Raw genomic sequence first — 16,935 nt, 5'->3', positions numbered from 1 at the left:
CGGACGTGTTTCCAACAGCATTAGCACAATAGGACCCCCCTCCTGTCCAACTCCCCATCCCGGCCAACCCCGCCCTTCCTCACCCAGCCGCCCTCCGTCGCCTTTGTTCTCGTCCCACCAAGCCTGAGCAGATGGCGTGCTGCTTGGCTTGGCCGCGCTTGACAGACAGCCGCGCTCCGCCAATAGGCTGCCGGGGAATCAGCTGACTGGTGTGGCCAGCGCCAGGTGTTTTTATCATTTGTTTTCTCTCACCCCCACCCCACCCCCTCCACCCCCTTCCATCTGTTGGCGGAGAGGAGCTCTAGCACTGTGCCCCAGCCGGATGACAATTCTTGCGTGGAGGCTAGCAGCAGGTTGGCCATCCCTCCGCAGACCGCCATGCAGCACTGGGACTGATCAGGTGGGACGCACAAAAAGACACGCGCGTGAACAGAGCTGTCACCAGCAACAGAGGAAGAGCGAGAGAACGGAATACACACTTTGGTTGTGACGAGGCAATCGCGGTCGTTATTTCTGTTGTTCCGTGGCTACGCGTTGCCCTTTTTTTGGAGGAAGGATTGGTGCGTAATGTCATTGAAATGAAATGACAACAAAGGTGAGAACCCGAGAAAAACAACAACAACAACAACACACAAATTACCGTAGTTCTCTCTCTTTTGACAAAATATACATTTGAATGTCAATTGGCGAGGGGGGGGGGGGGCGGTGAATGCATTTGTTGTAGTGTTGCTGAGTTATGAATTGCAAAATGATCCGTAATTTGTGTTTCCTCCCTGCAGCGACGATGAGTTGAGCATCTATTTGGGATACAGATGCACTCAAGGGCATGTCCACCAGTTTATCGTTTCCCATTGAGCCTCTCACGTGCAGAATCTGACTATTATTCAAAGTGGCAAGTGTCCAATTAGCCATGGCGGTGGATTCAAGTAAATACGTCGAGCCGGCAATGCGTCAAAAACAAAACTTTGATGTCTTTGCGGCACTTGCTGTGCCCGGAGGAACTGCGCGCGTGCGCAACATTCTCCGAATGTGATTTGAATATTAATGTCAAAGTGTATATGGGCATAGATGTCTGCATGTCTGCTGCATTCTAAGCTCAAGAAGTTGAGATGTCTCGAGGCATGGCCTTTGTGAAAGATGCTGCTCTGGGTAATGGGGGTCTTGTTGGTAGGGGGTCCATTGTGGATGGTGGCGCTTCTCGCTGCAGCTGTTGCACTATTGTGCAACTTAGAGGCACGGGGGTCGAACCGAAGGCCCCGGGGCCGGCTCGGGCCCGGCACATGCTTTGATGTGGCCCGTGAAAGCAAATCATGTGTGTCAACTTCCATGATTCTTGCTAAAATCTCTAGCAAATTTCAAATCGTCACATGTAAAGAACGATCATGTTGAAATAGTGCACGCATTTTTTGTTACCAAACCCCTTTCTACAGTAACTACAATAAGTACAGTTACAAACTATTACCGTTGACTTCTGATTTCAAAACTAGTTCTCCATCAATTTGTTGTTTATATGGAATCGTATGATGATGCGCTTAAACATTCATATGGTTTCACAGTCATAATGGCCCTCTGAAGGAAACCACAACAAAATGGTTAGAATCAGCAGGACAGATGAAGAGAGACAGCGATGATGGTTTCATTTTTGTGAGTTGACCTCTGGGTCTACTTTATGCAAACTTAAACAGTTTATCTGTCATTGTTTTTCTATCATGTTTAATATTTTAAGGAGGCCGAACGTTTCTTTCGTCGACGGCATAATTTGAGGTCAAGTCCAATTCCTTTCCTGTGCAATTTATTCACTTTAACAGGCACTCGTGAATCATGCGTGCTTTGCAAGCAGGTGTCTGCATCTATCAGGATGTTAAGAGACAGCAGGGCTCATGGGGGCTGGGGCCCCCAACTCTCCCTCCTGCCCCTAGCAGCATTTAGGTCTCAAGGGTGTTAGGTAGGGGGAAGAAAATGGTGGGGGAAGCTGGGTTATTGAGCTTAAGCCTCTGACCATTATTCATATAAGAAGGGCTGAGGTATTAGCCCCTTTGTCCTCTGTGTGCTAGAGATCCCAAAGACAACAGATGTAGTTACAATCCAGCTCCGATGATCTCCTTTGGCATCGCTGCAGTCATTCTCATGGTTAAACAGTAAATATGGTTTTTATAGACTCTGTGTGTGTGTGTGTGTGTGTGTGTGTGTGTTTGACTCTCGCGTGTCAGTACCATGAGCACTAAGGGCAACATGCGTCAGAAGTATGTAGATAAGGGACATAGATAAGCGTCCAAAGAAGTAGCATCGTGTCTCTGCTGGCTATACAGGCAGATATCTGGATGCCATGTTACGTGAAAAAAAGAAAAGAAATAGAAAACAGTTTTTTTTGACAACACCACATTGAGCAAAGTCTACCAGGTGGCCCAGCCCGCAGCAGCCAGTCCGACCCAACCAAACTGTGACAACGTTTTGTAGTTTTGCACTTTTTGAAGAACGCAGCTAGCTGCAAGAACTGATGTGAACTCCAGGACATGTTGATCCGCTGTATCAGCCTGTTGCTTTTCCTGGCACGGCTGCCGGTGTCGCGTCTACATTATACGGAGTCCGTAGGGGCCCCAGGAGTCAAGCCAAGAGAAAATATGAATACCCACCACCCAGACACGGGCCAATAATGACCCGCACCCGTCATCTTCACCCAGGCCAATTAGCTCTCCAAAGGATATGCGAATGTATGCGATGCATTAAAGATCCGCGGGGGAACGACATGGCGGGCCAGATTGCCGGATCACACTGACGGGTGTATAATGCATTAAAACTGGAGGAGAAGGGGGGGCAACCAGACTGGAGACCAGCACAGATGGGCCAGTGCCCGGCCCGACAATTTCACTCTAACTGTGGCAACAATGACTCATAAGGAGAAATAGGCTCTTTTACTTTGAAGAAGAACAAAATCTTACTCAGCAACTTCAACTCACACATTTGGTAACTACCAAGTTTCGTAGTCCTACTGCGCAGTGAACATGAGCGGAAAGACACAAGCCACAGTGAGAGTTTTAATTTCATACATTCACAAATACCAAGCTAGTCCAACATACAGGATAGCTAATGCACACACTCATAACAATATAGAACAATATGGAATTGGTTGGACCGACAATATGAAACAAATGCAAGTAAAGAGCAACAATTAGCTTGATTTTCTTCAACCTGTCGTCAAAAAGACCGCCGCAAGGAATCCTGGGAAGCAGCAGCAAGCACCATGATGCTTTGCGCTGCCTGCATCACCGAGACCCTCACTGTGAGGCCCATTGCCTAATGGTTTAGCCAGCAAATCGCCCATCCTTCATATGTGGCCGCACAGGTTGACTTTCATGTCACTTAAGCTGAGCACACCCATCTTTTAAAAGTGCATGTGCTTGTGTAGAGTGTGTGGACGGTGACCTGAAGTCAACAAATAAATAACTGCATCTCTCTAAAGTAGAACATGTTGACATTAAATTGTATATATGAAACTTCAAAATGTATATAGATGTGAAGTAAATAATTCAACGTTACTTCGTGGATTTCATCTGTCATGTGTGTGGAATGTAACCCCTGTAATAAATGAGGGAATAATGTATTGTTATAATTGCAAAGCTCTACACATATACGTGGTTAAAAAATATTGCAGAAAAGTTCTTTTTTTTTTTTTTTTTTCAATAATGACATTCTAAAAGGGTCTTACGGTGGCTGAGTGGCTCGCACATTCACAGTCGCGAAGTTGGGGGTTGGAGTCCAGGCTCTGGCCTTCCTGTGTGGCGTTTGTGTATTCTTCCGTTACTCTGGCTTGTCCGTAGTTTTAAATTGGAGTGTAGAATCATGTTTGTATGCGTGCCCTACGATTGGCTGGCAACAAGACCAGGGTGTGTGTCCCGCCTGTTGCTCCAAGTCAGGTGGGATTGGCTCCAGAACACCCATGACCCTAATGAGGGTAATTGGTATAGAAGATGGATGGGTGAAACTCATATCTGATAACAATGTATTAAACTCATAGTTTTCAGTAGAGCAATGAATGTCTAATTTCAATATTCAAAATCATTTTGATTGTTTGGAGTATAATATTCAAATTTCTTAAAATGGGGAATTTGGGTTTTATATATATATATATATATAAATATAAATATACATATATAATATACAGTATATGAGTTTGTCTTTTAGAATTAAACACCTGAATTAAATCCAAACTTTCTACGATATTCTAATTGCTTGAGCTGTACCAATATTTTCAGAATGCATATTGCATTGTAGATGTTTTCTCATGTACACATGCGCAAAACACGAAACCTGTACTCTTTTCCTTTTTTTGTTTTTGTTTTCCTTTATCAACACAAACCTCGAAAGCAACTTTTTACAGGGCATCTACTGTATCTTGGACACTCAAGGTTTACATTTATCCATTCATCCATCCATTTTCTGTACTGCTTCTCCTCACAAGGGTCGCGGGCGTGCTCGAGCCTATCCCAGCTATCTTTGGGCGAGAGGCGGGGTACACCCTGAACCAGCCAATCGCAGGTCACATAGAAACAAACAACCATTCACACTCACGTTCGCACCTACGGGCAATTTAGAGTCTTCAATTAAACTGTCATGCATGTTTTGGGGATGTGGGAGGAAACTGGCGTACCCCGAGAAAACCCACGCAGGCACGGGGAGAACATACAAAGTCCACACATGCGGGACCGGGATTTGAACCCCGGTCCTCAGAACTGTGAGGCATATGTGCTAACCAATTTATTTTACTTTTAAACTTTCAAAATATTTACTGTACATTTTAGTGGCAAGAAGTCTTGATCTTGACACTCACTCATTGGTTCATAAATATACGTAGACCAGCAAAAGAAATGGTAACAGACATGCAAAACATTGCCTCGTCATCAGCCAGTAAATTCTCTGAAATGAGGACCTCAGTGAAACCTCGGTAGACGCTGCGTAACACAATCGGCAATTAAGAACTTCAAATGAGGCCATCTTAACGAGGGGCGTAGCACTATTTTTCAGAGATTTATATCTATATTTTTAAATAGCTAACATACATGCATATGTCAGTACAGTATGTAACTCAAAAACATCACACGTGCTGTACTTCTCCACATTCGTCCGCTGAGACTGTTGACTTTATAGCGAGCAAAGCAATTGTTGTCGATGGTGAGCGGCCTTCTTGTCTTCAAGCAGCAGGGAACTAATTGGGGTCACGTGACATGGCGCGAAACTGGGGACCTTTGTTTTGTGTAACGGGGTAACGACGTTCATATTTGGGATCAGATTTTCCAATGGGAAATAAAAATAAAACGTATCAGTGTCAAACCGGCGCCATTTTATTACGGTTATTAACCGTATCATCAGCTGTTACGGTTAAAGTAAAATGTGAAGAGTTTTAATGTTAACAAATTAAAGTAAATGTCTAAATGTTACATGGGGGGAAAAAGTCTCCCACTCGTTATAATAAAGGAATAAAACAGTCATAAAATATTTCAATAAGATTGGTTGCGTCTCAGAGACGCCTTATGCATTTCACTTTTTAGCTTTTTCTTGAAGTTTTTTTCTCAATTGTTACAGAATTCTAACTGTTAAAAGCATAACGTAAAAGAAATAAAGGCACCATGTTAAAATACAACAGCTTGCTGCTTTCTCTGCTTACTTTTGTAGTCTCTTCTCTTCGGATGTTCTTCCATTGACATAAAAATAAAAGGCACAAAAAGGCAAAGAAGTTTTTTTCACGTTGAATTCTTAATACTTGCAACTTGAGCAGTTCAGCTGTAGTTACTTTTTACTGTTGGAGAAAAGAACTTTGAAAAAATTGATCATGGCAAAGTCATAAAGAAAAACAAGTATAGAGATTGTTAATTAACTTTCACTGGATGTTGTGTGACAAAATTGATTTGAGGGTAAATCAGACTTTGTAGAATATTACAGTGTGTTAGTGCTGTCCTTTAACAAAGCAAACCAATGGAACCTTGTATTCTTCAGTAAGTATTGTATGCTGTAGTTTTCATTGTGCCAAAGGCTTGAATGCATCACCCATGTATCCCACTAGGTTAAAAGCATCTATTGTTTAAACCTCTGTGTTTTCAATTTCCTGCCTTTCTGCCTTTAGTGTTGTGTTGTGTTGTTTTGTTTGGATTGTTTTGAGTATTCTGTCACCTGGTCTGTGTTTAATGGTTTCCTGTGGCTTTGGGAATTAGATCACAATAGTGTTGCAAAATGACCTGACGGTGGACGTTTTAAGTGCTTGCAGCAGAGCAGTTTTTTTTATTTTTGTATTTTCTTTTTTATTTTATCAAAGCTCTCTCTCTCTGAAACATGTTCTTTGTCCATTATTGAGTGCGTTTGATGAATTTCTATGCTTTTTTTTTTGTATAAAGAAGAGACAGAGGCCAGAAAATGCTGCCATTGTTTTCCGAATATGGACAATATAAAATGAACCCAATTTCCTGCTTGCACATACGAAAATGCAAACATTAGGTGACCTCATTGCAATAAACTCGACTTTTTTTTCTACCAGAAAATCATCTAGAAATTTGAACTTAAAAATTACACTCTTTTTTTATTTTTTCTAATCAAAATAGTATATTGCTAGAGGTACAGTACTTTGTTGAATTAAATGAGAGATTCTACGGCAACTGTACAATATCTAAGAGAAATGTATCTTAAAACAATAAACTAAACACATTCCCAATTGTCACCATTAATGCATCGCTATATGACCACAATCTATGTTCTGGATTTGATTATCCATTCCAATATGCAAGGAGATAAAACCAACATGTACAGTATATCACTGGTGCCTACGTGTATGTTTAAGTAGCTTCATTCTGTCCCCACTATTCTTAATTGCATTGTGTATACGTTTACTTATGCTAATCTTTATGAATCAAACCAAAAATGTGTGCCTATTTAATGTTGATGTAGCAGGCAAAAATGGCAGTATTACATAACATCTTGGATGAATAATGTATACCTCAAACCTTCCAAATAACTTATGTTTGTAACAAATTCTTGTTGTACTTTTATTATACCCACCACTGGTCAGAGTCCCAGTTGGATTATGGATTTCCTGTTTCCAACTTTGTCATCATTCCGTCGAAGTCACAGCAATATAAAAAACAAGTCAAAGGAATTTTCATTCATCACTCAGCTTTTTTTTTTTTTTCTTCCCTCCAAAACCACAAAAACACTAATCCCAACAATGGCCATGTAGTCACTTAAAATATTATATCATGGAAGAAAAAAAAAAACTTAAATGTTTCTGTATTTTTGCTGTAATTGCGATTGCCATTATGCCTCACAAAACCAAATTCAGGGTCATGTAGATTTGGAATACATGTTTTCAATTACCGTAAAGTGTGTGGCCGGTTTATCTTCTGAGTTTGCATCAAATACACTTGTCTAATCCGGAATAGCACAGTAGCCACCACAGCATACTGTACAGTCCTTGAGCTTGAAGACTAAACACATGACTTTATCCCTGTATCACCATTGCTGCACCCAGCGCTATCGGGAATTCCGACTGTAGGAGGTGCCTGCGCCTGTCTTTCTGGTGCTGTTGCCAGGCAGGTTCCATTCAGATGAATTAGTCAGCTCTTTTGCTGGAAAGCCTCTTAAGGATTTGCTGTTTAAGATTACGTTAACCATAATGACATGCAGCGGAAACGTGGGACTGTGCTGATGCAGTTCTACACTGGGAAAGTTTCCTTCTTTAGTAAATACACCTTATGGAGTAATGGGATCTCTTAAGTGTTGCTGCTGTTAATGCAAGCACATGGGCTTTCGTAAACATATGCTAGTAAACTAATCCTGCTGGGAGGAAATTGGGAAGGATAACGTTGCTGCATAGATAAAGTGGGTGGACAGTGTCTGCTTTTAGGAAACATAAATATAATATATGGTTATGGAGCTGTTGTCAATAGACAAGACACTTTCTTGACAACAGTTTACATGGATTATGCCGTGGAGTGGAAGCCATTGGGCTCAAATTAAAGCGAGTTGAGGAAAAACAGCAAATTTAACAGCCAAAGACTGCTCTTCATTCATACCTACACTATCATTAATTAATTCATCCATCGATCAGGGGTTGGAACAAAGCCCCATACTTCCACCTGAATATTAAATCTTCAGCAAACGAAGACATTTGGACAGTTCCATTTTTGTGAGTCGGGTTACCTGTTTTCCCAGTCCAGAAAATAAGGTCAATAAAGACATGAATCAATGCGGTTGGTGAACACCACTCCGTCAACCATCTTTAAGATTAATTACGACAGCAAATGTGAGCCTGACCGCACAAATGTTGTCCAGGATGGACATGATTCCCACAGATACACTTCAAACTCATTTAGAAAGGCATCCAGAACATGAGAAGCTGATAGTGTAACTTCCTTTGGGTATAATGACCAGAATGTTTATCCGTATACAAATTAAATCAAATTAACTTTGGCTACATGTTTACAAAATTGTTGGTTTCAAATATTTTATTAATAACAAATATCATCTGTCTTAGTGACATGACATTCCTTCCAGTATTCCACTTTTCAAGAGCCCAGTGCCCCTTGTCTTGACCACCTCAGTCAAATTTAAGAACAGGAAAAGTCATGCTGCAAGTTAATAGAAATCAAAATCCCATGGCTGAATTGTTTTTTCCACATTGACCTAATTTCTGTACTGAAGTCGTCGCATTAAAATTTTAGTTGTGCATCTTTTCAGCAGGGTTCACACAAATGCCTTGTTGTGTTTAATGATGTTCAGAGAAGTTAATGATCAAGTCCTCGTGGGTCTGCTGGATAGATGAAAGTTCTCAGAGGAGTTTGAGCCGTTTCCAAGTAGTTCCCAGAAGTGTTTTGTGCTTGCATCATAATGAGCTGACTTGCAGTCTCAAAACTGTTGATGATGCACATAATTTATTTCCTTACAAGGAAACTGGGGAGGCAATTGTTATTCTTTTTGTTACCTAATAACATTCTTTCATTACATCATATGCTTGACTGTTGAATAAATTCTTAATTGATCCAGATTCACTCCAATGTATAGCTTGTTTAATGACTTTCATTTGTCTTTCTTTTCAGATTTTTCTGCTCCATAATCGTGCTATTCAAGACATCAGTTGGCTTCACCTCCTGGCGCTTTCACTTGACTCAAAGACATAGTCAGTGAAAGTCCAGTGAATGACTGTTAGGTATTTTCTTCAAAGGTCATCTGCCCCTCTTCCTGTCCTCCTATAGCATGGCGAGATGGAGGTTGGGATGCTTTGGTTCAGGCCATATGTTTGCTGTCCTGATTGTGGTATCAACGAGTATGTCCCTTGTACAAAGTAATGACTGTCCCCAACTATGTGTGTGTGAGATCCGACCCTGGTTCACCCCACAGTCCACATACAGAGAAGCTATCACTGTGGACTGCAATGACCTGCACCTGACACGCATCCCTGGGAACCTCTCGAGTGATACTCAGGTTCTCCTGCTGCAAAGCAACTATATTGCTAGGACCAGTGAAGAGCTGGAGCAACTTTTCAACCTCACAGAGCTGGACCTATCGCAGAACAACTTCAGTAACATTCAGGATGTTGGCCTTGCAAATATGTCACAGCTCACAACACTTCATTTAGAAGAGAACCAGATCACAGAAATGCCTGATTACTGCCTACAGGACCTCCACAATCTACAGGAGCTCTACATTAACCACAATCAGATCAATACCATTTCTGGAAATGCTTTCTCTGGACTCCATAATTTGCTAAGGCTTCACCTTAACTCCAATAAGATCAAAACCATCAGCAGCCAGTGGTTTGAATCAACGCCTAATCTCGAGATCCTCATGATTGGGGAAAATCCTGTTCGTGGAATTATGGATTTTAACTTCAAATCTCTGGGCAACCTGAGGAGCCTGGTCTTGGCCGGTATGGATTTGACAGACATCCCTGGAAATGCCTTTGTGGGCCTCGACAACCTAGAAAGTCTTTCTTTCTACGATAATAAGTTAGCGAGAGTTCCTCAAAAAGCCCTTCAAAAACTACCTAACCTCAAGTTCTTGGATTTAAACAAAAATCCAGTGCACAAGATCCAGGAAGGAGATTTCAAAAACATGTTAAAGCTAAAGGAGCTGGGTGTGAACAACATGGATGAGTTGGTTTCTATCGACCACTACGCTCTGGATAATCTTCCTGAGCTCACTAAACTCGAGGCAACAAACAATCACAAGTTCTCCTACATCAACAGTCATGCCTTCCATGATGTCCCAGCCTTGGAGAGTTTAATGCTGAACAACAACGCACTGAATGCCCTCTATCAGTCCACCATGGATTCTCTTCCCAACTTGCGTGAAATCAGCATCCACAGCAACCCCTTTCGTTGTGACTGCGTTATCCAATGGATGGGCACCAACCAGACTACTGTTCGTTTCATGGATCCTTTATCTATGATTTGCGCTATGCCGACAGAGGTCAGGGGTATGCGTATGCAGGACGTTCTGCAGAAGAACCTAGCAAACCAGTGCTTGCCAATGATTAGTCATGATACCGTTCCCAGTCACCTCAACGTAGACATTGGCACGAGTATAGACTTGGACTGCAGAGCCATGTCCCAGCCTGTGCCAGAAATCTATTGGGTGACACCGACAGGGACCAAGGTCATGATAAACAGCCTAGCCGATAAATACAGCCTCAGCAGTGAAGGTACATTGAGTATTTCCCACATGCAGGTTGAAGACTCTGGCAGGTACACTTGCGTGGCTCAGAATTCACAAGGAGCTGACACAAGAGTGACAGCCATACGGGTGAACGGCACTCTGCTAGACAACACTCAGCTTATGAGAATGTATGTCAAACAGACAGATTCACACTCAATTCTGGTCTCCTGGAAGGTCAATTCCACTGTAATGATCTCTAATCTAAAGTGGTCCTCTGCCACCATGAAAATAGACAACCCACATATTACGTACACTGCCAAGGTTCCTGTAGATGTTCATGAGTATAACCTCACTCATTTGCAACCAGCAACCGAGTACGAGGTTTGCCTCACTGTCTCCAACATCCATCAGCAAACACAGAAGTCATGCGTGAATGTGACCACAAAACAAACGCCCTTCGCTGTGGAAGTGTCGGACCAAGCCACCAACATGGCTCTGGCAGCAGTTATGGGGACAATGTTTGCAATCATCAGCTTGGCATCCCTGAGTGTATACATTGTTAAGCGGTGGAAAAGGAAAAACTACCATCATTCCCTGAAAAAGTACATGCAGAAAACCTCGTCCATACCGTTAAATGAGCTGTACCCCCCTCTCATCAACCTGTGGGAGGCAGATAGTGAAAAAGAGAAAGAAGGCTCCTCTGAGAGCAAACCTAGCCAGGTGGACACAACACGCAGCTACTACATGTGGTGAGAGCAACCACTCATTTTTCAAGGGACATACTGTATGTCAGAAGCACATAATGTATATGTGCATGTAGAAGTGAACAATCTTATCTTTTCATGTTTTATTTTTTTCTTTGGATCACTCAAAACTCAACATTTCTGTTCCTTAGTTTAACATATTGCCTTTTTGACAGAAACTGGCAGCTTTCTTTGTCTTACCGAATAAACTAGACCGGTAGATTTATTTTGAGTATATGTTTTGAGAACACAGCATGAGTATTGTCACAGATTCAGTAGATGTGCTAAATCCACACTTTTACACTTGATTCTCTAGCAGGAATGTAAGGGTGCCATCATTCTCATGTAAATCAGTTTCACTATTGACTGTTGTGCACTGAAATATATCCACTGACTTGTCTATAAACTCAAATGTAAGCTGACAAAGTACGTTTAGACTTTATATACTGTCTATTGGATAATGTTACCTATTTCTATGTAATGTTGTATCAACGATTTCAGTTACGTTTTGTCCATTAATACTCAGATACTTGGATTTTGTTTGCGGCGCAACTACCGTAAACCAGCAATAGAAACAGGAATGTTTTAAACTAGGTGAATTGATGTAAGGCTTTCTACGTTTCTTTCATACTTTTTATCTTACTAGAATATATCTACAATCACTTTGCTTATTGTTGTTGTTTACACACGATTATTGAAGAACAAATGGAATAAAAATGTCTTTCATCTTATTTTTCAAACTGTGATTTCAACATTTGTTTTCCATTCTACGTGCACTGCATGTCAGTTACGCGGCTGCAGTGGTTGTATTCTCTGGAGGGGCATACGCAGGTAACGAGTGGAGGTTGGAATGCTGCAAACGCCACTGGCACGGTACTATGATGAGAATAGCTGGAGGTGATGTTACAAACCAAGTGTTGATTGGGAGAGAGAGAGCTCAAAATGTGGACGAGAAGTGTGTTTGCCTCCGCACAGCAATGATCAAATATTTAAAATTCTAGCCCATGCAGGGATGCAGTATGTCTCAGAAGACTCACTGGGGGCCTTTTCGGATTCTCGTTTTTGCTTAGGAACGCTCCTTTTTTCCTATTCTATCTGAGCGAGGTGACCCGGAAGTGCTCGGAGGATGGGTCGTTCAAATTCTCAAAATGCTGAGGAAAGGTGCCACTTTTAATCCACCTTGAGCTTAGGTTACCCCTGAGCAACCTTTATAAAAGCAAAGGAGATATATTACCCACAATCCTTTACGGCAGCAATATTTAAAGCAACAGACCACCAACTACGTTTATCGACGACATCAAGACGCTTCGTGAGGCGGATTGACGGGAACGCCAATCTGTATCCTCTCTGGCGGAGCTTCACTTGGATGCCGGCGCGCTTACCCCTTCGTCGTCTCCGCCTCCATGCGCAGTAGACCGCAGCCGTCCCCTCCGGTGAGTAACTCGGGGAAAAAGACGGAGCGGATTTGCGAACGTTGATGAAAGAAATGTCTGTCCATGTAACTTTTTGGGGATGTGGGAGGAAACCGGAGTGCCCGGAGAAAACCCACGCAGGCACGGGGAGAACATGCAAACTCCACACAGGCGGGGCCCGGGAATCGAACCCCAGTCCTCAAAACTGTGAGGCAGATGTGCTAACCATTTGAGATTAATAAATAAAAAGTAAATAATGATGAATAAAAATGTGAAATAATTCCTTATCACTTTAAAATGTAATTATTTAGAATTAAACTAATGCATTATTAAATAAAATAAACAAAACATTGTTAAAATATATGTCTTTAACCTTATTGATATTTGTAATCAATTATGAGACAAATGTTTACAAAATGGATAAAATTAAAAAATACATCAACATTTTCAGAAAAGTGGCTAAATTCATGCAAAAATATATTTGTGACTGGTGATAATGTAAATGCTTGGACCCGATTAAATAACGACGGGTGCCACTGTACTTTGCCCCTGAATTAGATTTGCCCCAGTCAGAGCTACAGCATGTCTACTATCATAATTTCATCAAACAAAATATGAGTTTTGATAAATGATTTCTACATCAATAACTTTTTTTTTTTTTTTACAGCGTTACAATTAATAGGCATTTAACTGTGAAGGTGACTTTTCTCAGCTGGGACTGTCTCCAGGTTCCAGTGACCTGAATGAGGACAGGCGATATAGAAAACGGATAGCCGGATGGACATACTTATACTGTATATGCAGTCATATATTTTGTACATATTTGTCGTCTGAACGTCGGCTTGGTGTGTCTCTAGCTTTACAGTTCAAAAAGAGCTCCTCCAAATCTGGACTTCACTGTTTGTTGAGCTCCGTGACACCCACAAAGCAAACTTCATTAACGTACAGTGTAGAAGCGTATTCCGCAAGCTTTTGTTTTCAAAGTTTAGGCGGAAGCCCAGAAGGGATAAAGCTTTTTCTGTTGCTGTTCCCAAATTATGGAATGACCTCCCAGTGCACATGAGACAAGTCCCTTTGCTTTCCCTTTTTTAAACCGTGCCTTAAAACACATTTTTATTCTATGGTGTTCAAAACAGCCCCTATTTTAGTGCCTTATTTGCTTTCATTGTTTTTAACTTTGGGACTGTTTTATTGTTTTTAAATTAGATTATGTTCAAATGTCTTGATGTTTTATGTTTGATTTTGATTTATGTACAGCACTTTGTTTCAGCTGTGGTTGTTTTTAAAGTGCGCTATAAATCAAATTTAGTTGAGTTGAGTCTATTATTGTTGTAATGGCCTACTTCACGTAATTGGACGGCCACAAAAGCCATAGGACATGTGGCCCCAACAGTTTACATGCAGATCTCCGCACCAACATGGACTCATGACGCTAAGTGGCTATACATTTGCTTTAATGGGATCATTTAGTGTGCAGTCCAAAACAGACCATAAAGATCATTTCCATGGAGATGGGGTAGGCACGGACCTTATAAATCAAAGTGAGTAAACGTGGAACAGAGTCACATTAGTGATGCCTAATTTGCTACAGAGCAGAACGTCATGTTTTTTTTGGTTTTTGTTTCATTTTATTGCGCTCAAGGGCGCAATGTAAATGTTGCAATTCCAAACATACAGCTTGTATGTACTAAAGAGGACAATGTGGAAAAAAAAAGTCGAGCACATGATGCTTACACTCTAAAAAAACCACGTTTTGCGCCAAATGATCTCTCTGAGCGCCTCCTTGGCTCGCTGCCTCACAGCCAGAGGATCCGGGATTGCTTCTCTGCATGGATGATGAATTCTAAAGGCATCTCATGTTAGGGGGACCTTTAATCTGCTGATAGAAGCAACGTGATCTGTCAGGCCTTTGAAATTCAAATGACGTCTTTCACTTTTAGGTCACACAGACGCCTTTAAGAGTCAGCATAAAAGCAAAGCAGCGACGATGCGACCGACATGAGCGAAGCGAGAACAAAAAGACACGATGCCATTTTTTTCCCAAAATAGATGAGAGTGTTCAGACCAAAAGATGCAAACACATGATCATCAAGCTATTTGTCAAATATGTTTGACATTTTTGCGTTATTGAAACAGATGAATAGGAATATATTTGCACAGATACTTTCATGTCTTTTTTTTTTTATTTTTTTTGCTATTTCCCAGTTTTTTTGTGAAGTGAGAGAAGAGGAAAGAAGACATCTCAATAAAATATAAATAGCTCACAGACAAGCCTTATAAATAGCAGCTGTGTTCTGGAAACATGCACTGACGTGGCATTACAATGGGTGCACCTGCACAATATATTTTGCCCGTTTGTGTCTGTTAAAAAAAAAATATATATTATAGTTATTACTGTGGTTGTTGTTTGCATCAGAGGTGGTTTTCTTTTTATTCATTTATTTTTATTTTGATACCTGTCCTGTTCAGCTGCATGGCCTCGCAGAATGGTTTATGTGTATGCCTTTGTGCTGGAACAGTTTTGCTGTGCAACAGAGTAGTTTGAAATAGTCCCTCTGCTTATTTTATTATTTCTTTTGAATTATTCTGATGATGTTTTCTCCGGGCACTCCGGTTTCCTCCCACATCCCAAAAACATGCATGGTGGGTTGATTGAAGACTCTAAATTGCCCTTAGGTGTGATTGGTGTGCGCGAATGGTTGTTTGTTTCTATGTGCCCTGCGATTGGCTGGCGACCTAACTGCAATAACTAACCAGCAGAACCAGATAAGAGAGGACAGAAAAGGGCAGGGCGGGATGTGAGAAAATGAGCAAGGCATTGCTACTGACGAGTGGTGCGGTAGAATTCTTATTTAATGTCTAAACACCTGTAAGAACCTGTGAGTTGATGTTAGTCTAACCTGTGTTGTTATGAGTGCAATTAAAGCCTTATAAGTGAATGAACACCACAGCCTCACTGCCCATGAAAGTAATATTTTCAGACCATACGAGGAGGTCCGATATCACCTTGGACCAGTCGATTACTTCTTCTTCTTCTTCTTCAAAAAGATCTAGATGATTGAAATATTCCGCGAAATCTATGATGAGGGAATTCAATGATGATGATGGATTCCTTCTACCAATCCAGTTAGCACTATTCATTCGCTTTATTACAACTCCACATATTGGATTACGTGGACAATTGTCCAACTATTGGACAATTGGAGCAATGCAACAAAAAAAGCTTACATTTCTCTGTTCTTCATTTGTCTTTTTCTCTGCATTTATTTATTGCCAAGTTGTTTTCTTTCTTGTGTTTTGTTGCCTGGTTAGCCTGATGCACCAGAAACTTGTCACATTCGTATTAACTCACACTGTACTAACAAGGATGCCCCTGTCACCATAACCAAAACTAAATACAGCACTAATCCGCCACCTCAATCTCCTCAAAGGACTCTGATTCGCGAGGTGACTGAAATGTAACGACTGATAGCTTGACAAGATTGGCAAGTTTTTCTGTCCTGGAAATAAACCTGTGAAATTAGATGGTGCAGTTGTCAGAGCAATCAGAGCATCGTTGAGATTCATTTGTATGTCGTATCCACGCAATAATTATGAATGGAGCACAAACCAATAGTCCACTGAACATCAATCATGTCACACTTTGACAGCACAGTTGACAGTTGCACAGGCTTTCAAAATGAACGATGGCACCCCATTAAATTAATTTACTCCATCTCTGAAGTGAGTTTTCAAAGTCATGTTTATAGTTTGATTTATTGGGAATGGTGAGCTCTAGTACAAATATTTTATTACATGAAACCTAAAGTAATTCAAATTCAAAACTCAATAACAATGTACTATATTCTACAGAGCAGCAGTGAGGTGATCATTTTCTTAAAATACTTTGGGAAGGTAGTGTATTTGGAGTCACCAAAATAGGGGGAGGGGGGAGGAAAAGACTATTAAAATCAGTGGCCTGATCTCCAGCCAATGGAGTCCCATGTGACAAAAAAAAAGGTGATGTAATCGTACGTCCATATTGACCAGGGGTCACCAACCTTTTTGAAACCGAGAGCTACTTTATTTCTTTAAATCTCTGCAAGTGTAGGAAATTACAATGTCAGATTTTCATCGCCACTAACAATTTGTTGACGACTCGT

The 16,935-nt window shown here is 41.2% G+C and overlaps 1 protein-coding gene across 2 annotated transcripts; it reads left to right on the top strand.

Annotated features, from left to right (window-relative positions):
- Positions 1-289: 289 nt before the first annotated feature.
- Positions 290-12,082, top strand: lrrn1 (leucine rich repeat neuronal 1). 2 transcript variants are annotated; one of them, XM_061687830.1, is made up of 2 exons: positions 290-400; positions 9,081-12,082. In XM_061687830.1, exon 2 carries the CDS (start codon positions 9,238-9,240, stop codon positions 11,389-11,391), a length of 2,154 nt encoding a protein of 717 aa, XP_061543814.1. In that variant the 5' UTR covers positions 290-400; positions 9,081-9,237; the 3' UTR covers positions 11,392-12,082. The 2 variants fall into 2 exon arrangements, with proteins under 2 accessions (XP_061543814.1, XP_061543815.1); XM_061687831.1 differs by having other exon boundaries at positions 290-595.
- The last annotated feature ends 4,853 nt before the right edge of the window (positions 12,083-16,935 follow it).

Source organism: Phycodurus eques, chromosome 10 (genome assembly GCF_024500275.1).
Source record: "Phycodurus eques isolate BA_2022a chromosome 10, UOR_Pequ_1.1, whole genome shotgun sequence".
Taxonomy (NCBI): Eukaryota; Metazoa; Chordata; class Actinopteri; order Syngnathiformes; family Syngnathidae; genus Phycodurus; species Phycodurus eques.
This window is presented reverse-complemented; position numbering and strand designations above follow the sequence as displayed.

Excerpts from the sequence above, each read along its gene's own strand:
- lrrn1 (XM_061687830.1), top strand. The coding sequence starts at position 9,238 with ATGGCGAGATGGAGGTTGGGATGCTTTGGTTCAGGCCATATGTTTGCT.